At 38.2% G+C, this 23,304-nt stretch overlaps 1 protein-coding gene across 3 annotated transcripts in view; it reads left to right on the top strand.

The window, feature by feature from the left end:
• Positions 1 to 23,304, top strand: part of dpy19l3 (dpy-19 like C-mannosyltransferase 3) — an 86,582-nt gene that overhangs the window by 16,634 nt on the left and 46,644 nt on the right. For all 3 annotated transcript variants that reach the window (XM_042484517.2, XM_088081023.1, XM_042484511.2), the window contains 8 exons: positions 1,367 to 1,457; positions 6,701 to 6,822; positions 8,313 to 8,458; positions 16,739 to 16,862; positions 17,009 to 17,143; positions 19,404 to 19,535; positions 21,648 to 21,749; positions 22,253 to 22,326. In XM_042484517.2, coding sequence (XP_042340451.1) covers positions 1,367 to 1,457; positions 6,701 to 6,822; positions 8,313 to 8,458; positions 16,739 to 16,862; positions 17,009 to 17,143; positions 19,404 to 19,535; positions 21,648 to 21,749; positions 22,253 to 22,326 — 926 coding nt within the window. The remainder of the gene's footprint in view (positions 1 to 1,366; positions 1,458 to 6,700; positions 6,823 to 8,312; positions 8,459 to 16,738; positions 16,863 to 17,008; positions 17,144 to 19,403; positions 19,536 to 21,647; positions 21,750 to 22,252; positions 22,327 to 23,304) is intronic.

Below are 23,304 nucleotides of genomic sequence, written 5' to 3'. Positions count from 1 at the left end.
AACTTTAAGAGATGTCTTGCAAATATTGTCAATATTAGTGATAATAAAGTAGTCAAAGAGCATGAGAATATAGGTGTTGCTGTGATGGGACTTTGCTAAGGTTACTAAACTTCAAAGGCGTGCACTTTCCCACCCTCTAAGGTTCAACAAAATGAATTTGAGTCAGAACGATGTCAAGCACAGCCTTTACATGCCTGCTGTGTCTCAGGAAGAAGTCTAGTTTACACCACCTTTACGGGTGGACCAGTGCTGTGGAGGGTCCTAAAGGTGAAAACTTACTTTATTTCTATGAACATTGTTTTCACGCCTGGGGCTGTCATTGTGTTAACAGTGTCAGTCTCTTTTCTTTGTGATTTTGTTCATCATTTCTGATGTGTGTTGTAGCGAGCAACATAGAGTTAATACTAGTTTGTATCTAAAATGTTATCTCTGTGTTACAGTGGTTCTTTATTGTAATCCTCGGGTCTCAAAACCCTGCTTCTAAAATGCTCCAAATCCTTTTTTAGGGTGGCTGAAATAAGCTGTATTGCTGAGCCCATCCACTGCAGTACATTGCTTATGTTCCCTGTCAGACTCCAGCCTACTTCTCCAAAATTTGGGGTGTGCAGACCACCATCTACTGTATGTTATATACATTGACTATTGAGAAGTACCCCATACAACCCCACTTCAAAAAACCAAAACTATCCCTTTAAGGATTTTTGTGTCCATTATTTGTTTTAAATGGTCTTTTTTGTAAGGGATGAGCTTTTAATCATAAGTCATTACTGGAAAAATCTGACCTAAATGGCATGCTGATGGTACTCAGAAATATGCTTTGGTTTTTAATAAGCAGATTTCAAGATCACTTCAAATGACTTCATTCAGCTGTGGAGAGACAGTAATACTGGATACTTCCAGTTATGTCTCATATCCAATATGTCAAAGAAATATATCACTATAGTCAGAGATGGCATTTTTCAGTTGAGCACAGCTGTAGAAGTGGACATGATAGATGGCTGATTATGTTAATCTTCTGCAGCTGGTTGTTCACTGTTTGCTGTGTGTTTTTACCCCCCGGTGGAGCTGTAATGATGCATGGCAAACAGGAAATCTCTTGGGAGGACATCATCTAAGCATCTACACACACACACACACACACACACACACACACACACACGCACACACACACACACACACACACACACACACACACACACACCGTGTTACCTGTATTATTGTTACTGTCGAGGATTACGAGTGTATTAGCTGCTTTGCCTCTATCCTCCATGTTTCTGTCATGCTTTGCCAGGATATCTGTTTTCCATATTTCAGAAAATACAAGCCTTTGATTTCATACAACTTGAAATCCCCTTTTTGCTTTCAGGAAGTGGAGCGGGAGATCTCATTTCGGACAGAGTGTGGACTGTACTACTCCTACTACAAGCAAATGCTGCAGGCCCCCTCCATACAGGAAGGTATGCTCTATATTCATGGGGATATCATTTTTCTATCACACCAATACTGGCCTTTAATTGAACTGATCAAATATCAGCCAGTCCATTTATGTCATCTTTGATTTTATTAGTCTAATTTGCTTTTCATCTGACCTATACAGCTTTATCTATTCACAGTTGAGTAGCTGTAAAAAAACCTTTGCAGTCCTATCAAACTTTCTCCATGCTGAAGCCATGTGGACAGGACTCTATTAAGAGAGATACCCCCTATATAGTTTATCACCGGTTTATCCAAAATATTATATTGATTCTTTGTACAACAATGAGGGATGGGGTCCGAAACCTGGTTCTATTTAGCACCTGGTTGCGCTTTAACGTTTGAGCTTATTGATAGTACCGCTATGGAGTCCTGTGGGTCCTGTAACGTAACATTACATTTTAAGTCGAGTCACAATCTATATCCAGTCACTGGTCCGCAGACATTGATTGTCCGATAGAGTATTTGAATGCAATTGAATGCAACCAAACGAAGAAGAAATCTGGTGGCCAAGGGGGCGAACACAACCCGCATGGCCAAGCACATCAACATTGTACATGAAATTAAAGCTAAATGCAGTACCTTTGGCTTAAAAAAACTTCCTCAGCTCTGTCTTCTGCTGCTGCTGCTGCTGCACAGTCGGCACAGTCTTCATCATCATCCGCTCACAGCAGCAGTGGTAAGCACACCCAAACTCTGGAGCAAGTCCCGTCAGTTAAAAATAGAATTCAAATGTTGAAATCGGAATTGAAATCAGCAGAATAAGACCCAGTTAGTTAAATAAAAAAGGTTCCATAAGGTTTCATTATGATGTATTCAAGGGTGACTTAGTAAAATGACTATAAGGAAAAGGTAAATAAAATGTCATCATGATGTGTTCACATCATGAATCATAAATCAAGAAAAATAAGATTAAGTTTTTGGACAGTTTTTTGGGTGAGAAATATGTTTTCTCAGCGATATAAACGAAACAGTCACTCGTTAAGCAATAAAAGCAAAATCAACTCTGTTAAAAACCTATTGACGCCTCGTCTTTCCACCAAATAAAAGAAAAGTATTGATACTGGTACTGATAAAGACTCAGACCTTAATCCAAAAATTTACGATCCCCATCCCTAAAAATAGTACAATATCTGACAAAATCACAAAGTACTTTCTTTGTCATTTGTAGTTTGTGGTTTTTAAGAGGGAGAAAAAATCTATTAAAACCATAAACCAAGTTTGGTGTGATAATCTGAGATTTTATTTTTAGGCCATATCGCCCAGCCCTATATTATAGTTATTGCAGCATGGTCTTCAAAATTCAAAATGTCCAATCCTGACAAAATGGACATTGTTTTCTTACGTGGACAGAGACATCAGGTGGCTGTCTCTTCCCTCTCTTACAAGGAAAAAGAAACTTTTTCCTCCCTTTTTCCAACCAGACCAAACAAATCACTGCAGTTTCTCGTGATGCACAGTCTGGTCCGAGGGAAATTGGTCTAATTATTTGTTCCCATTATCATGTAAAATTCCTAGTTGGAAACAGGCCTAATTTTCCACTATGGCAAATAATTAAGCCGTAAGCTAATCAGTTGAGGAACTGGCTGACCTCTCTTTCTGTCTCACTCTGTGCTCACTTCTCTTCCTGTCAGCAGAACAGCTTGGTATGCACAAACTACAGTGGTTTATGGGTTAGGCAGGGAAAAGAAAAATGTAGGGATGGCATCATGGAAGAAATAAGAAAATAAAAGATTGATTTGGCAAAGAAAAAAAGGGTGAGATGGGAGAAAGTAAAAAGGATGGAAGGAGAAGGACGGAAAGATATACAGTAGACTCAAGGATGAGAGGCACAAGGACAGAAGGATGAAGGGGCTAAGAGAGGTAAGAAGGATCAAAATAAGAAAGGGAGGAAGGACAGAGGGAAGGACAAAGACAAGGGATAAAGCAAAAATGACAGTATGAAAGGAAGATAAAAAGGAATGAATGAAGCGGAGTGGGCCGTGTGTGTGGGTAGTAATGTGTACTTTGTTTATGGAAAACGGTGCTGGTTTTTATGGTCTTACATGGATCAAGAACACAGCAGTGATCAGGCTGACACGTCCCTGCCTGCAGCACAGACTCAGCTCTCTGCTGCAAGTTTGGTGTCACGCTTCGTTCCAGTCAAACCAAATGCATAATAATGATACTGCTCCCAGTGTCCAATTTGGAACAATGACAGTAGTGTGTGTGTGTGTGCGCACACACACTAAAAATAACATCAGTACCAGCCTTTTTGCATGGAATGATAATGCCATTGTTAAAGGATAATTCTGGTTTGTTACAACTTGGGTCATGTTTGAGTAGTTTTTGCCAGTAATACTTCCCAAAGTACTTTGCTGTAAATTACTGAAAAGCAATAAGAAAGGGCAAGAGAAATTATCCATCAGATAGGTTGTAAGCAAACCCTCAGTTTAACCTTGTTTGAAAGAGAGACCAAATGTGAATGGTAAAATTTTAACCATAGAAGTTTACTGACCATTCTGTGAATTGAGGGATTATTACCCTCTGATTCTACTGGGTGCTTGTTGATGAAGTTATGTCTACGATGCTGATTTGCTCCATCCTCCATGCAGCTTTGTATCCACCACGAGTGTCCGTGAGCATCTCAGAAGCTTGGTGTCCTGCCGACTGATACTGTAGACCTGCTGAGATTGTGCTTATTTTGTCATTTTCCCTTGATTTTGTTGTCATTTTTCCTTGAATTTTATGATTCTACCATTGCAGAGTAGACTACATATATAAATGCTTTCCTTTTCTGTCTGTTTCACCTATGTTTATTGATGTTTTTGCCCACTTTGCACACCACCATTGTCTAGAACATCCGCGATCGGCTTCAGAACAGACATTTCTGGTACCTTCAAGCAGGGCTACATAATTATTGCCAAAATCATAATCGCAATTACCTTGATCAGTATTGTGATCATGATCATTTATCATGATTATTAATTGTTTGTCAGGACAAAATATTTTTATTGCACTTAACATTTGGATAAACAGAACACTGCTCTCACTTCCATGTTGCGCTACATTTCTGCTAATGTAATAATCTTTGAATCAAAGTAAGACTCAAAAAAGCTTCATCATCACAGGCATTCAGTGCATCTTCAGTGGATACATATCATAGTATGACGCCTATACATTTTGTGGGATTTGAACTTTTTGCAGTGTCACCGTAAATCTGAGTTGACACTGGACATGAACCAGGATTAATGATAATGGAACAGTGACATTCGCAACGTTATTCTTCCTGGCCTCCATGCATTTATAGCACTGCAGACTGTGTTTTTTTAAGGTTATGTTGCTTTGCTGCGCAGACACAAGACCTGTGCAGGCCTTGCATATGGTTTGTTTTATCCCAAGAATAAACAATGGATGATTTTAATTTTGCCCGTCTGCAGTGGCAACAGCAAAGTTTTTTACAGGCTGCAGCGACATGACAGCTCTTCAGAAAAGAAGGCTGCTTTGAGTTTGGGGAATGCATGAGTTTTCTATGAGCGGGGCACAAATTTTAAACTACATTGTTGCAGCTGATCATGTTCATTTGATAGTTAGAAGTCAAAACAGTGACCCCAATTAATATTTGTTTAATTGTTCAGTCCTACCTTCATGTGTTCATATCGAAAAAAACAATCTGGTTTAACTGTTGAATTGTGTACAACATCAACCTGTCATCTGGCGTTTCTTTCTCTGTTTTATTTTGTCGTACCTGATGCCCCATTCTCCGATTTCAGCATTTATTTTGATGAGATAGTATCACCACTGATAGAAATAATGTCCAAAACTACAGATACAAGACCCAAAATGTAATGAACTTGAATCAGCCTTTTTAGCGTGCAATAACACGTTTTGGCCACTTGTGGGGAGCAGAAACACGCTATGAGCCTAAAACTGTAGTATTACCTTCTAAGTTAATATGGCAAACTTGTTTGAAAACAATGGTTTCTCAACACATCCAGCAAATAAGCAGAAGTAGCACTTGCCACATTTAATATCCAAAAGGTCAAAGGTCAACTTCACAGTGACATCATTATGTTCTGCAAAAACACCATTAATCAATACCAGGTGTGATTGTGACCATATTACACATTTATTTAGATTCTAAGGCGGTGATATCTGTAATCTTGGATGCCGACCGTGAAACTGTGCTGATTGTATAGATTTGTTGTTTAGCAGAGGTGGTATATGAGGAAAAATGTCATGCCTGCACACTTGTGTGGCACTCCATGCCACACAATCTTATTTAAAATAACGTTTCAGTCTTGCTTGAATCCTCATCAGGTAACATGTTTAAAAAGAGTAAACTGCACCTATATTCATCGATATTGCACACCAAGAGGCCGACGAGCTCTATGGTGGCAGGTGTGGTTAACCATCTGAACCACTAAAGGTGGCAGAATTGACAATCAACAATTACATAAATTACATAGAAAAAACAGCAGTGTCATGGCATTAAAAAACATCAAACATATCTTAATGGATAAAAACATTATATCAAGATTCTTTATATCAAAATCCATCATCAGTCTACGTTCCCTACGTTCAAAGTAGCAGAGGTTTTATGCCACTAAGATCTTGACGCATCTGCTCCTATGATCAGTTTATCCACATATCCCATATGTCATTTACTGTATGAAATAACTCCAGTGTTGTTATTTTTTTTCAATTTTATTTCATAATTTATTTTATGAAGTTACCTTTCGGTACATGCGCTATAAAACGCTGTGAGTACAGCTGATATATTTAGGTTTTTAGGTGAATAGCAGTGTATCAGTGCTTAGTTGTTTTTTTTTTTTTTAATTGAGCAAAGAAAGCAAAGTGTGAGGGCTTCCAATGAATGCATTGATGGATTTAGAAACCCTTGTGCTCACAGCAATTATAGAATTAAATCCAAGCAGAACAAACTGTGGTTTTAGCGGTCGACAGAAATTTTAAACACTCTCATTGTTCTTTTACAGTAGCATCATACTCTGTAAATTAGCAAAGTGAGCTTTAAGAAACTTTCATACCTCCTCTTCCCAATAATAATTTCCTAATATCAGTCAAAGTCACTGTGAAGACATGGTGGCATTTTTTAAATCGTGTGTGTGTGTGTGTGTGTGTGTGTGTGTGTGTGTGTGTGTGTGTGTGTGTGTGTGTGTTTCTTTGTGTGTGTGTGTGTGTGTGTGTGTGTGTGTGTGTGTGTGTGTGTGTGTGTGTTCCTTCCCAGGGCTCTCCGATTTGATCCATGACAACTTGACAGAATCCAAGAGGACCATTAATCTCCTGCAGCGAATGAATATCTACCAGGAGGTCTTCCTCAGTATTCTATACAGAGTACTGCCCATACAGGTAACACATCTCTCAGCTGTCATCTATTTACTGTTGGCTTGTTAAACACAGGAGATTAGAGTAATGACCGCCACACTTCAAAATGATCGACTGTCTCCGTGACTTTTCTTGTCATCTTAGCCTTGAAACAAATCGGTCTCGATGTGTGAAAAAAGTAAAAAATGATATCACACTCCACTATTTTCTTTTGTCATGATGATTAACAAAGTCCAGTATCAGGTTTTAACAAAAGCCCCACTCATGACTGAATCGTAATCAGAAATCATAATCAGAAATACTTTGATTGTGGTTCATTACAGTCGCTCTGATGCCAGCATAGAGAATTATTGCAAGTTGAAATAAGTACCAGCACAAGCACAAAATATAAAAATATTGTACCTATAACATGTTTTTTTTTTTTTTTTACTGTAATCTGTAGCTTTTATTACCAGGTCACTTTGCTGTGTTCCTTCTGCCAATAGAAATTAGCCTTTTGGCTACAATTGGGTGCATTTACATTTTATTTAAAAAATTTTCATTAATGTACATTGTCCCTCTATAACAAATAAAGGCAAATGAATAAATAAATAAATACAGTAAAAGTAAACAATAAGTAAATATTGAAAAAAAATAAGTATGTATAATATGCTGAGTATGTAAGTGTGTACAAATATAAATGTAAAGAAATACAGTAAAAGACAATCAGCAATATGTGAATATTTAAATTATAATATGGATAATGTGTTGAGTGTGTAAGATACAAAATGTGCCTACATTGCAATGTATAAAACTATCCTGCAAGTTCAAAATATAAAAATATAAGTGTGTGTGCAATAAATCATAAGAATATATCCAATATATAACAATAAGAATATATACAAAAAGGAGCAGGACTGCAACTATAATGCACTACATTAACTGTTCATGCCGAGGCTGTCTTGATTGCTATCAGAGTTAAGGCTAACATTAGCAACTCACTCCAGCTCTTTATGGATTTGGGGAAATTTACAAGCAGTCTTAGTGTTACTTAAACTAATTCTGACCTTTTGGTAGTTGTATCCCTTTATTTTTCAATGAAAAGTCACTTCAGCCGCCTTCAAGTTCTCGCTACTGTTATGAATAATAGTCATTTTAGGAGACTGTTAGACGTTTGAGGTGCTGTGGCATTTTACATTTTGGTCTTTAAAGCTGACATGGCTCGGTACACTTGCGCTTGTCACGCTGGAGGAAAAGGTTTCTATATTGGCATATCAATTAACTGAGAAACAGTTACTTAGCTGGATCTCAGTGTGACACGAGCGCCACGAAGTGAAATATCAGACCAAACTCTGAAAATGTCCCTGAGTGCCTGAATCACTCGTCATTGCAGTCATCTCTCGGTATGTTCATTTGCAGTGCCTAATGAACTAATGCTGTCTGTGTATGTGTATGTGTATGTGTGTGTGTGTGTGTGTGTGTGTGTGTGTGTGTGTGTGTGTGTGTTTGTGTGTGTGTTTGTGTGTTTGTTTCAGTCATATCTGGAGCCTGTGTATTTCTACATTTACACAGTGTTCTCGCTCCAAGCGGTGTATGTGATCGCTCTGTACCTCACAGCATGGCTCCTGTCTGGTTCCTGGCTGGCTGGTGGGCTCACTGGGGTCTGGTACATCCTCAACAGGTGTGTAATGACAGTGTGTGTGTGCTTGAGACAGTGTTAGGGGTGGGAGTGTTATGCTCCTTTAAGACATGCACTTGACTCAGTAAATGATATGGCAGTTTTACATGTCAGGGAAAGATGGTTAATTTTCTTATTTTGGATCCCCACTGAAGCCTGACGAACCATGTTGTTTAAACAAAGCCTCAAAATTCTGTGTAAACCATTTTTAGATTGCAATATTAGTTCAACAGCTGTTACTTATTTTGTGATGGGAGTGCATACAAAAACCCCCAGTAAGAATGAAAAAAAACAAAAACAAACTTACTTCTTCCATGTTTTTCCCTCTCTACTTTATAAGAGACATATTTTCCTCATTTTCAGGTTCATACTTGTGTGTTTACTAGGGCTGCACCTGTCAATTATTTTTTTCTCGATTGATATAAGAATTATTTTTCGATAAGTCTAATCTAATGACTAATGTATATATATTTTTTAAATCACTTTATTGACATATTAATTAATTTACCAACAAAATAAGATATCTAGTACTTGTCTCATTAATATTTAAATAATTTTGTGCAATTGTCTTCTTGATAATTTACATGTCACTGATGTTATGATATTATTATTATTATTATTATTATTATCATTATCATTATCATTATCATTATCATTATCATTATTATTATCATCATAGACCCTTTTTAGCATATACCAGATAAGAAAAAATAAAGGACCTTAAACTCAAGGATTGCTGTGAGACATTAATCAATTTCATCACTATATTATCACTGAGGCCCTCTCCCTGAGCTGGAGAATCAGCATGTTTTCATACGTAATTGATTTAAAATTTTAAATGGTTATGACATGGATTTATGTCACCACCGGAGTAGGCTAATGTTCATTTTGGAAAACCACCAGCGAATGTTTCTTTGCATCAGTTTGGGAAAAAGAAAAGAAGTGAAATGATTCACAGACTATAACAACAGTCACAGACTGTAAAAGTGCTCTGTAGCAATAGTTTAAGCTGTTTTCACACTCGTGCACAGCCGTTAAAGTAAACAGAAAAGATTAACTGGATGAATAACAATGTTAGGTGAAGCATGGTGACTACTACAAATAGAAACACATTCCATATGATGATATTCCTTATCTATCATGCCTTGGTGGGGACAAAATATGAACAGGACAGTGCTGTCTTGCTGCCGTCATGAGAAAATGCTCCGCAGTGCTTTCGCTTGGGGTTTCAGTGGAGAGCAGCTGTACCCTGTGGGAAGTCATTTCAGCTTGTTCTTTGGAAACTGTGCTCACATATGCATGAGACTGTTATCATCTCTATCAACATCATCATAGAGAGCAATTACTAATTTCACACCTACCATTATTGTAATATGACATGCATCTGTTTCTATTGTTCTGTGCCCCCCCCCCCTCCCCCCCTCTCTTTCTCTTTCCTTTTTTGCCATGATTGTATTTCACTTGCTATTTACGACATCTATTGCTCGTCTGTCCGTCCTGGAAGAGGGATCCCTCACTATCCTCTACCGCTCTTCCTGAGGTTTCTTCCTCTTTTTTTTCCCCGTTACAGGGGTTCTTTTTGGGGAGTTTTTCCTTGGGTGATGTGAGGGTCTAAGGGCAGAGGGATGTCGTACACTGTAAAGCCCTCTGAGGCAAACCTTGTTTTGTGATAATGGGCTATATAAATAAAACTGACTTGACTTGACTTGCTCCAACTGAGCACAGCTTACCATATTGCGACACACTGATGCACATTTTGCTAATGGACGTATTTCTGTAATCGATTATGTCGACAAATCGCCCAAGCCTTAATATTCATATGCTTTAATGTTAAAAAATACTTTATTTAACTCATATTGTCCACGCTCAAACACATTTTTTCACCCTGTGAGAAACACCCTTTTTAGCACCTGTCTCTTGAAAAAGCCCAGTTGTCCTCTGATTGATCTGCGTCTCAGGGTCTTGTGTATCTTCTGTGTCTCTGCACCATTATTGCAGTTGGGGTCTGACCTCAAAAGAGTATAGTGGGATTTTCTGCCATGATGAAACACAACAGGACATTTTCCAGGATTAGTATGATCCGAAATGGAGTAGAAATTAACAACATCCAGTACCAACACTACGTGTTTTCCTGTTGTTAGCATGTAGCTGTATGTCACAGTGTAGGCTACATATCTTAAAACTTGCAGGGTGCCTCAGGCAGATGACCATACTGAGAAATGTGTCAAACTTTGGCCACATTTAATGTGATCATCTGACGATTCCAAAAGGTACGCAAGTGATCAAACGATCCATGCCCTCTCCAATATATCTGACATTTATTGACTTACTTTTGTGAATGTGTGGTGGGTGTTTGTTTGTTTTTTAAATCGCTTTTTTAGGCCCTATGCAAAATCAGGGCATAAAACACTTATTCACACCTCTTTTTAATATATTTACTTAAGTATATATCATTAGTGACCAACTCTTGATATTATGCTGAAATCATTTATTTCCTTGTAGGCCTTGATAACTAATTTGATCACACTTCCACAGTGAAATCTCTTTTGATTTCTGCCCTTTAAAAAATGCCTAGCTGCATGTATGTGAAGATTTAATGCGTCCCCAAATCATGTTATTGCCTCAGATTCTGCAAATAAAAAACAAACCCTAGCTGTACTTCGTTTTCTACAGCAAAATGGGCTTTGATTTCTTTTTCTGCTTATTTAATAAATCCCTGTTTTAAAATAGTCATAAGCTTTTAATACATTTACATATTTCTATTTCACTTTGCAAGGCTTTGTATAAAAAGAACAGTCAAATGAACAGATTAAGCATTCACAAGGTCCTCATTAAGACAGCAGTGCAGTAAAGGTCACATTGAGTCATGATTTCTCCTACACAAGGAAAATCAATCATTTTAATGAACCACTTTAGCAGCAACTTTTTGTGAATAAGGCAATTTTAATAGTTTCTAGTTCTTTTATGTCAGGTGTGATGTTTTTAAATGTTTTCTTTTCCCTCACATTTGAATGAGAAAAAAAAGTTGCTCTAGAATAGCAAGTACTCCTGAACCTTCTCTCATGCCAGCTGCTCACAGAGTGAAAATCCAGCATAGACTTTACCCACAAAATAAATATTGTGTGTGTTTAGTGTGCTAAAAAGAATTCAATCAGTGTGTCACGTTCAGTAAATCACAAAACTGATAGGGAACTTCACTGGATCCATAGCGATTTATTTTCATGTAGTATGGTCAGGGTTAAAGACTCAGTGTCATTTTGTAAATACACTGCCTTCAAGTAGATAAAGCAGTTTTTTTCCTTATAAATCTAATCAAAGCGACTGATGTCTCTTGTGTCTCTTTCTGTCTGTATCTTGAAAGGAATACCTCGCCCACAAAATGACCTATTAAATACCTACTGTAAACCAGGTTTTTGTTGAATTTGAGAAGAAAACGTTGTGTTTTTCACATGCCTCCATGGTGAGGGAACAATCCACAAACTGAGAAAATACTTGATGAAGTAAAGAGGCCTGCATTTAACAACAGTAAAACTGTATCAAAACATCTATTTAAAACTGTCATACGATTCATGAAGTGTAAGTCTCATTTATCCAGGTGTAGCAAGAGTTAGAGTTAATGGATGTTTTAATATAGTTTTGCCACTTTTCTTCAATTTATCAATTTTTTATGGATTTTTGTATCAATTTTTTATTTTATTTTATTTTATTTTATTGTATTTTATTGTATTTTATTTTATTTTATTTATTTTTGGGAGGGCATGTTTTATTTCATTTAACAAAGACAGAGAGATGACAGTTCATTATACAGTTATTCCCACTTTCCTTTACGCACTCAAGCCTTTCCCTCCACAACCACCCTCTACCCCATGGCGAGAGTAACTAAGAGAGAAAACAAACAAAAAAAATTATCATTCATGAATAAATAAGACACAAAAACACATAAAAAACAAAAGTATAAAAGCAATGGAAAAAGAAAACAAAAACTTTTTCTAAGATTTACAAAGATAAATATGATTTGATTGATATTTTGATGAAAATCCAGTTGAAAATCAGTGTAAACAATATATATGGCCATATAGGACAAATGCATTATATCAAAGCTTTATCAACCACTAGTAGCGAAAACTGCTTTTCTTGCCATAAAATCTAGATGTGGCTGCCGTATTTTAAAATAGACCTGACTCTGAAATCTTTTTTTTTAAGCGATATTTTATTGAACTTTTTTTTCAATTAAAGTGTCCACTATGGTCATTAAATCACATGACTCATAATGTATGTACAGTATCTCACAAAAGTGAGTACACCCCTCACATATTTGTAAATATTTTATTATATCTTTTCATGGGACAACACTGAAGAAATGACACTTTGCCACAATATAAAGTAGTCAGTGTACAGCTTGTATAACATCTGTAAAGTAGTCAGTGTACAGCTTGTATAACATCTGGGAGAGAAAATGGCTAATTGGGCCCAATTTGGACATTTTCACTTAGGGGTGTACTCACTTTTGTTGCCAGTGGTTCACACATTAATGGCTGTGTGCTGAGTTATTTAGAGGGGACAGTAAATTTACACTGTTGTACAAGCTGTACACTGACTACTTTACATTGTGGCAAAGTGTCATTTCTTCAGTGTTGTCCCATGAGAAGATATAATAAAGTATTTACAAAAATGTGAGGGGTGTACTTAGTTTTGTGAGATACTATATATATGTATATGTATATATATATATATATATATATATATATATATATATATATATATATATATATATACACAGTGTGTCTTTCAATGTTCACTCCACCACCAGCCAAAATAAAAAAAGAGGGATGACCACTAAGAGCTTCCCATTATTTTTTAACAACATTGATTAAGGCTTGTATTTTGTCATTAGAGGAGTGAAAACATGGTAAATGATCCAGTCTGTTGCACTGAATGGGTTAAGTATGTGATTGTGTGTGTGTTGAATCTGTGTTCTGTCTGCAGTAGCCGGTGAAAGAAAGAATGTCAGTCTGGAAATGAGCATGTTTCTGTGTTGTTTTAATAGAAACAGCAACATTTCTGTTCTTGAAAGACAAATGCAGTCTTCCTGGAATTTACTGTCGAAAGCATAGTTGCGGCACGTAAATCCTGTAAAATTATAATCATTTCCTGCATTTCTGTTTGGGTGCAGATTAGATGAGATGGTGTTTGAATCAGTAAATTTAGAAGTTGTTGGCAGTCAGACTCTGTTATCTTTGGACAGGCTAGCTGTTTTCCCTCGTTGCCAGTCTTACAGACATGAAAGTGGTATCAGCATTTTAATCTTACTCTAACAGAAAGAGAAATAAGCAAATTTCCCATAATGTTGAATCTTTTACAACTTCAGAAAACTTTGCCATGATCAAAAAGAAAACAGCAGAGTTTGAAGTATATTAGTATTTCACTCAAAAGTCACTGAAGCTTGTATATCACGATGTACTACTAGGAGGTAAAAAGGAAACTCAGAGAGGTCAAAAACAACTACAGGGAGAAGATTGAGGTCAAAATGGGGCAGAACAGTGTGAAGGAGGTGTAGGGTAGGATGAAATGAATGACAGGCTGCAGGAAGCCTGCATCCTTGACACCCCCCCCACCCCACCCCACATATTGAGGCTGCATGTCTGGGTCCTCACCTATCATCTCTGCCCCCATTCACACCTCTGCTGGGGAACCTGCTCTCCTCCACACATTGAAAACCACCAACACCATAGAGAACATTCTTACCTCCCACACTCTCAGTAAACCCCGAACTTCAGAGGACGGCCCCCTCACCTTCCGTCTCTTGACCCAAAATTTACATGGAATAGCAAGATGCTGTTATCTTCCTGAGGAGTCATACAAGTATAATGAGGTAGAAATCAAAAAAGAACTGGACTGGTCTCATAAGACTGAGGCCATCTTCAGAAAGGGACAGAGCAGATTTGGATCTTTCAGCGGGTGTAACAAAAGATCCTCTACGAGTCTGTAGTAGTCAGTGCACTGTTCTTTGCAGTAGTCTGCTCTAGGGGTATCAAGAGAAACTATACGTTGGCACTAAGTCGAAGTTTAGTGCAGCTTCAATGTGCGACATGTATCTTAGGTACAATACCAAGTTTGATATATACTGTATAATAACATCATCAACTGAATTGCAGGCCACAACCTATGTTAGGCTACAGCCTATGTCCATAGATGTCATTACGCATTAACAAAAGGTCAGTGTGCGCTGTCCATCGACACAGGTGTAGTGGTAAGAGAAAAACGTAAACAAACAAATCGAGCTCTTGCTATAGTATCAATTATGTGTGTCGAAAAAAAAAGTCTGAAGAGGAGGAGGTGGAAAATAGAGAGAAGAGGGAGAAGAGGTCAACTTGGCACGCCAATTTTGCAAGTATTGGCATCAGTTAGCAGTTAGCATGCACTAGCAGAGTTGCGCTGATCAGTGCGTCATTTCATGCTGTGTTTCCTTTGGTTGGTTAGTAGATTTAGGTTGTAACAGGAGTCACACAAAGAAATGGTCATCCCAATTTTCTGACAGAATTTTATCCCAGGCTGTCTTTGATCGCACAACTGTGACAAAGGCCATCCTTGAACCTCGATTACTGTGTGATGTATGACCACCGTTTTAGAGCCACGACGAAAGATATCACCACGTTTCCTTCACAATGGTTATCTCTTGTCTGTGGCAGTCCAAAATCGCACAGTGTAAATGCGATAAAAGGAAGAAGAACTTGTAGAGTGAGGAGGCATTGGCAGGCCCCTGGGAAGTGTGCCAGGCTTTGAAGCCAATTTCATTGCGGTCAAACAGTGGAATTACAACTTCTGTGCCTGTCAAGTGATGCCATGTGGCCCAGCTTTTTCCATAGACTTACACTGGGAAAGACATGTATGAAATTAGTGGCTACATTTGTTTGAGGGCCAAAGCCCTTGTGAAATGACTTGTTTTCCCATCAGGATTAAACTCAGTCAGTACATTCACATTTGGAAAGTTAATGAGAGCCCTACAATTAACCCTTTGAAACCTGGGAGAATTTGTTTGATTTCCTGCAAAAATAAGGGTAGAAGGCAATGAGCAACACAACAACACATGGCCCAAAATATTGCAAAAAAATGTAAAAATATTACAAGAAAATTACCTGAAAATAAGAACACAAAAAAGAAAGAAAGAGAGGGAAATAAAAATAAAACATTAACAAAAAAAGACCCAAAAAGGGCTGAAAATTGGAAAAAAAAATACATGTATACATTGTTGTTTTTTTAACATACCATTAAATATGTAATTATAATTACAATTATAATCATTTCTGGACATTTTTCATGTATTTTGTTTTATTAACAATCTCTTTTTTTGTAAAAACTGCTTTTCAGGTCTTTTCTTGTCAATTTTTACCTATTTAATGCAATGTGCATTTCTTGCTAAGTTGCTCACTGCCTTTTCCTGCTTTGCCAGGGGATGACTTTAGTGCGTTACTTTATCGATCCAGTGATGCGGAAGCAGCGCAGATCATCTGGTTAATATAATACTGAATGTTGACATAAATCCTGTAGATTCATGCCTCGCTGAGCAACTTTTGTAGGCCCTTAAATGCTGTATCTAGGTCTCTTTAATACAACCATGGGTACTGAGGGGCTATTATACTCTGAGCGCTTTACAATTGGCATTTTTTGGGGTCATTCAGAGTTGAAAAATGTTCATCTTTGGGTAAAACGCTGCTCTCATCACGGTCATTTTTTACCCAGCCGCCTAATGACAGTGGAGGAGGGACGAATAGCTTACCACAAAGACCGTTTAAGATGGTCAACAAGTTGGTAAGGAAGGCCATATTGTGGTTGGGCTGGAACTGTACAGTGTGGAGGCAGAGGCAGAGAGAGGGATGGAGGACAAAATCAGAGCCATACGAGACAACACCTCTCATTCTCTACTTGATGAGCTTCTGCAGAGGAGCAGCTCGTTCAGCCATAAAATCATCTCACTCCGTGTAAAAAGGAGCGACTCAGGGGCTCATTTATGCCAACTGCAGTCAGTCTGTACAACAGCTATGGAGGCATCAGACTATGACATCACTTTGATCTGCCAGCCCCTGGATATTCATTACCTGTTCATCCTATCTTGTCTAACTCCTCTGGTTGTTTTACAGCTTCAGCACACAATTTACAGGAAGTTTGAATAGTGCAGTACTTTTTTTGTATTTCACTGTGAGTTGGACATTTTGATATTACTTAATCTATAAAACTGATTGTCACCATCCAACTTTCTCTCTCTCTCTCTTTCTTTCCTATTAGGGTAGATACAACTCGTGTGGAGTTCACCATCTCCCTGAGAGAGAACTGGTCTTTACCCTTCCTAGCGCTGCAGGTCGCCGCCATCACCTGTTACCTCAGGCCTCAGCTCACCGGCTTACAGCAGGTACACAAACTCACACTAAACCAAAGCTATGAGCACACTGATCGGCCTTGAACCCTCAACCCATCTGCTCATTAATCTAGCATTTCTAAAGGAGGCAGCAGGGTTGAGTGACCTCCGTATGTTGGTGTGTGTGCTTCCCTCCTCAGAAGGTGATGGTGTGGTTAATGTACGTGACGACGTTCTGTTTCTGCCTGACGTGGCAGTTCAACCAGTTTATCCTGCTTGTTCAGGCTCTCATCGTATACACCCTGGACTGTGTCGACTTCTTAACAACTGTACAGGTATGGCTACAAGACTGGCCGGATCGTTAAAGGGTCAGTTCCACTGATATTTAATACGAGCTGGATACTGGACTCCAAACTAGCGTCCATTCAGCTGACAGACAATTGCTTTGTTTTAGTTGGTGACTTAACATCTTGCTAGCTCGTTTGCCATGTTCATAATACTGTTGTTGAGCTCTTAAGAGTATATCTATGGCCCTTTCGTTGTTCATGAGGAGCTCATGCTCTGGTTGCAGTAACAATCTTCCTTTCAATTATCCTCTGAAAAAGATAACGTTTGTTCAGTATCTTTAAAGTTATCACAAATGTCAATGATTTTCTTTTGAACATAAAATTATCTGCCCTCCAATTTAAGCTTTGAACATTTCCTATAGCGTGCAGTAGCTTATGTCAGGGGAAGTATTAGTTTCAAAGAAAAATATTAGTTTATCTACCTATATCTATCTATCTATATATCTATATATCTATATCTATATCTATATCTATATCTATATCTATCTATCTATCTATATATATATCTATATCTATATCTATCTATATATATCTATATCTATATCTATATCTATATCTATATATATATATATATATATATATATTTTAGCCAGTATCACAGGGATGTTGCATGGTGTTTCTTAAACAATTATGAATCATCCATCCTGCCCTTGGCAGTGCAGGCACCCTAGAATATGAACGTCATTCTCAGTTTCATCTAGCTCATACAACAAAAAGTCTGTCCTCCTCCCTGCTCCCTATCTTCTTAATATTACAAAGTAACCTGTTCAGGAAAATCAACGACAAAGTGTTTTAAAGAAAATAAGGATTTTAACTTATTAGATCAGGGATGAGCGTGTAAAATGTCCCAAATTAAATATATTTTTCGTATGTCTCTGATTAGGCGTCTTAACAAGTCTATTCCAAAGATGAATCATTTGACATTTATCTCTGATTGATGTTCTGAGGTTCCATCCCGAATCTCCACTAATGGCCAAAACTGATGGACTCCCAAAAAAAGATTGAATAGCTCAAGGATGCTTAGTCTTACAAGTTGTATGGTCACAGATTCCCCAATAGTGCACTTTTCTCTTGCTGTTGTCTGCATTAATGCGACATAGAGGATACTGGCTGAAGTTTTACAGCATTCAGTTTGTTTGCATGTACACTTCAGGCCATTTAACTGGACTAGTGTCTTTGTCCCAGCATACAAGCAGCGGGGGAGAATCCATTTATTGACGGAAGTATGTCTGACCTCACCATGGCGGGTGGAGATATGTCCTCTTTTAGCTAGTTGCAATACACCTGTGTTATTTATACAGACTATGGTATGGATCGAATCACAATCGTAACTGTTAATTTACAATAACTTCTGGATAGAAAACCACTGTGTTACATACATACGGTATAATCAAACGGCACTGAGCAAACTCTGCCTTCACTTAAGCCACCTTAAAAAAACAATATCAGTTTAAGTGTAGCCTAGGCTATATTTAGAATATTTTCACCGCCTTACCTTGCCCTAAAATAGTCCTTACTGATGGGAATTTGAAGCCATTATTTCAAAAACACCAGACTCCATTAAGAAATTTTACTCCACTGAACGGCAGAGTCACTGGTTTACTGCCGCCTCCATCAGCTGCTGTGGTAAGAGGTAAAGAGGAACAGATATTCAAATGTTGTGTGCACTTAAACTGATATTGATTTTTTAAAGTGGCTAGTATGTTTTCTTGTGACCCCGTCCTCAGCAATACATCACTTGGCTTCTGTGCTGGTGTTGTGGGACTGTACTTTATTTTTCAGACAAGGGGGCGTGGCTAGTGTGTGATTTTTTTTTTTTTAAAGAAATATAAAGTCCTACCTTTATAAGTATGTATGTCCCTCACCTTAGGCAAAATTAAAAACACAAGTCCCTCCTCAGTGCTTACATTTAAAAAAAAAAATGCTTGACCCGTTTTACAGCACCCCTCCCCTCATCATAAGTAATGAACAGTCCCTATCCCTAACCGCCGAGGGAGGCCGGCGTGGCGACGAGGAGCACGTGAAGAACTTTTGTTCTAGTAAAGTCTGACTGAGGTGTTTACATGATGGAACAGCTCAACTTCCAATTGAATTATCTTAGTGTGTTAGTCCGATTTTGAGAAATTTGATTTATTCTGATTTCAGTCGGATAAACTTGTTTACATCTATTTTAAAAGTCCAGTTTCAGTCAGACTAACACTTTCTCTAGCATCATGTAAATGTACTGAGTATCTGTGTGTTTGTGTAGGTGACCACTCTGTACCTGGTTCAAGTGAGCAGTCTGCTGACTGTGTGGCTCCTCCAGTTCTGTAACTCCATGATACTGGGATCACTGGTCCTGAGCTTCATCGTGGCTGCACTCTTCATCAGACACTGCCAGGTTAGTTTGTTTGTGTGTGTGTGTGTGTGTGTGTGTGTGTGTGTGTGTGTGTGTGTGTGTGTGTGTGTGTTTGTATATTTCAGAGAATAAAAATAAAATTTTACAACTAAAAAAGCAGGCATTTGGATCAGAGAATTAATATAACACTGTTGGTGTATCAAGGTCCCGCAGAGGAAGATCCAGACAGTTGTGGTGGCTTGTTTACAAAACACAGATGGAAGATTAACCTGCATGATGTGAAGAGCCCTGTGCTGCAGTCTGTTTTTGCAGAAGTTAATTTCACTTTGTATTCTGGGTACACATTTTCCTGTCAGGTCTAAATGTAATTTAGTTAAATCAGATCTTATCACAGTAACAATTACAGAAACCTTTAATGTGACAGGATGAAAGTGGAATGGAGAGAGAGAGAGATGGAGGAAGGCTGAGAATCACAAATTGCAAAGAGCGATTTCATCTCTGGCGTTAGATAATTTGTATACAGTAACACAGTCTCTTATTGTGAAATGTTTTATAATATATCGGCATGTTTATTGCTTTGTAATATGTTTTAAAGGTTTGGACTGGAGTCATATTACTTTGATCAATCAGTCTCAAGTTATGAATCTGGTGACTTTAGACAAACGGCTCCACTTTAACTTTTGACTTTGCTTGACTTGATATCCTCCCTAACACATGTTGCTTTATGTTGTTTAAAAGAAAATGAAAAAAAAAAGTTTTTTCTGTTTGAAATGAAAAACTCCTGACAGATTATTACATAAGCTGCAGCTAATTAATATTAATGGAAAAATGAAACTTTGGGCTGCTCGCTGATGTGCAGGCTGGTGTTTGTGCAAGGCCAAACAGAAATTGTCAGACAAAAGAAATACACTCTGTAAGATGAGTCTGTTATCAGGAGTGGGCAGGGTGTTTTTTGTAGTCCAACAAGACCAATGTCAGTTAAACTTTCATTCCTGTGATCAGCTTAATAAGAATAAAAGCCAACATAAAGTGCAGACCTCATTTAAATCATTGCATTTTATTCCTCTGCAACTTCTGTTTCAAATGACATAGTTGAAGACACATGGATTCAAAGTTAGATTTGATAAATTGATATCTAATCCAGGGCTGTACATTGGGACATACACCTATGTTGCATGTGCTTCACAAAGTCTGCTGTAGCACCTGTTACAGACAGCTTTGCGCTGCATGTGTGAGACAGAGATGCTGGTTTGTTTTGAGGTGAGGCTTTGTGTGCTCGCTTGTTTGTGTGTGAGGTGAATTGATAGCACATTTCTACTCTGCTTGGTACATATAATTTATGCTGCGATGGTTAGACAGCGCCTGGGTGACGAGCGACAGGCTATGTACCCGCTGATGTGTGTTCTACCCACATTAGCCTGTTGATATGAGTCAGCCGTCACTCTGTCACTGTTAGAGAATCGAGTCTGCAGTTTAGTTCATACACTTCACTGATAAACCAGAGAACTGCATCAAAGACAATCCTCCCCTCTCTCCCCTCAAATACTTGTGTACTATACATGTAGCCTGTATCCCAGTAAGAAAAGGGAAGCAATAGCTTTAACACTAAGTTTAAACTTTTCCCTCAATAGATGGTATTTATAATACCTGGTTTTAGGGGGCACTACAGCCCCTTCAGCACCCTCACCTGCTTTGTCCATGTTATCGGCATGGGTGATAATAAATTAATAATACAGATATTCTACTTTTTGTCAGTACTGTGTTTAGTTTAAAGGATATGGGAAATTGCTTTTTAACCCTTTGAAACCTTGATTGACATCAAATTTGTTATGGTATGTTAAGATGCCTTTCACAGGAATTTCAACTTGATTCTTCTAAATTTGTGCTACAGTTTTGTGGCCTTTGCTACAAAACTTTCAACTTCTGTAGCACCAATGCATGTCCATCCAGTCAGTAAAAAAAATAGTAAAGACATAAAAGACCAAAAAAGAAAAAAAAGGGAGCACCCCACTTTCTTTGCTTAACTGAGACAATACTCAGGTCCCTCTGTTGCTGGCAGTGTCACTTTTAGTGACTAAAAAGAATTTAATGTGAAACTTCATGAAGAATATAATAGTGAATGTGTTAACTCATCTCTTGTTGCCATTGATGCAGTCCGGTCTGAAGACAGGAGGCCTGCTGGTTCGTCTGGGCAAACTGGTTCTCCACAGCACCATGGTTCTCCTCCTCACCCTCACCATCAACTACCTGGCCAAGGTGCTCCTCTTCTTCTTCTTCTTCTTCTTCTTCTTCTTCTTCTTCTTCTTCTTCTTCTTCTTCTTCTTCTTCTTCTTCTTCTTCTTCCCTGGCTCTTATCCTTCCTCACTCTTCCTCTCATTTTCTATCTGTTGCCCCTTTTCTCCTCACCTGTCTGCTCTGGTATTATTTTTTGTTCTCTCATCTCACTCCTTTTCCCTCCTCTGCTCCTCCTTTCCTTCCCTTACTGCTGCTTCATTACCCCTTCTCTTCCCTGTTACACTCCACCCTTCCACCTCTCTCGACCGCAGCCCTCCTCTCCTCCTCATATATTTCTAAAACCTGTAGGTATGATGTAAGCTCATCGTATGATCTCAGCTTAAATAACTTATTTATACATCTCAGCATGCTGATCTTTGGCCTCGACAAGATGACCTTATCTGTGTGTGTGTGTGTGTGTGTGTGTGTGTGTGCGTGTGCGTGTGTGTGTGTGTGTGTGTGTGTGTGTGTGTGTGTGTTTACAGAAAGCACTTCAGCTCAGATCAGACGAACACATCTTTAAATTCATCAAGTCAAAGTTTGCCTTGGGGCCCACGAGGTATGAACACACACTCATAGATGAATACACACAGTGTACACACACACAAACAGATCCGGGTGTTGTTGAACAAAGTCACACTTTACTTAAATGAATCCATATTTAGCCATAAGGATGCATAGTCTTACACAGAGAGTTCACAGTCTGCACCCCCACACACACACACACACACACCTCTTGACTTGATCCAGCTTGACTGTATTATTCACTCAGCACCAGTATTGTAGCACCTGGAGTGTTAGTGTGTGTGAATAATATATGCTGCGGTAACTCCATCAGGCCTTCCATCGATCACAGAGTGTGTGTGTGTGTGTGTGTGTGTTGAGCGGCTCAGCCACTGGATAGCTGCTCCGGGGTGGCAGATAACACAGCTCACAACCCAACACCACACAACTCGCCCTTCAATTATTCAGGAGGCTGGAAAATGCTATGCTCACACTTGGTTCTCTCTCTCTCTCTCTATCCCTGCCTCTCCCTCTGTTCTTGTTTCTCTCACTAGCTGTGACTTATTTCTCTGATGGTTTCTGTTTTTGTATGCCCTCAAATTTGTGATATCTCAATTCCAGGGATGGGACGATATACGATTTTATAGTAGATCATGATTAAAAAACAATAATTGTGAATATCGTGTCAAGCAGTATCAAAAAAAAACAAACTAAATGCTACACCGCCAACAAAGACTCTCTGCAAAAACAACCATTAGCATATTTCATATTAAAAGATGTCATACCATTTTGAATAGTCAAAAAGCCTAGCTTTTTAATACTGTTTTGATTTGTTATTTTTCACAAAAAGGATTTTCACCAAAAAAAGATGTGTCTTACCTGTGTTGCTATACAAGAATTTGTTTCTTCACCAAATGTAAGTGCCAGTGCCATTTTGAGAGTTTTAATAACATGGTGAATTGCAAGTATTTTTGACGGGATAATGGTCACTTGGAATTTTCATATTGTCCCATGCCTTCTTCATTCTTAGTTT

This window comes from Plectropomus leopardus, chromosome 1 (genome assembly GCF_026936395.1).
Source record: "Plectropomus leopardus strain MGB_pleo_1.0 chromosome 1, ASM2693639v1, whole genome shotgun sequence".
NCBI classification, from domain to species: domain Eukaryota; kingdom Metazoa; phylum Chordata; class Actinopteri; order Perciformes; family Serranidae; genus Plectropomus; species Plectropomus leopardus.
This window is presented reverse-complemented; position numbering and strand designations above follow the sequence as displayed.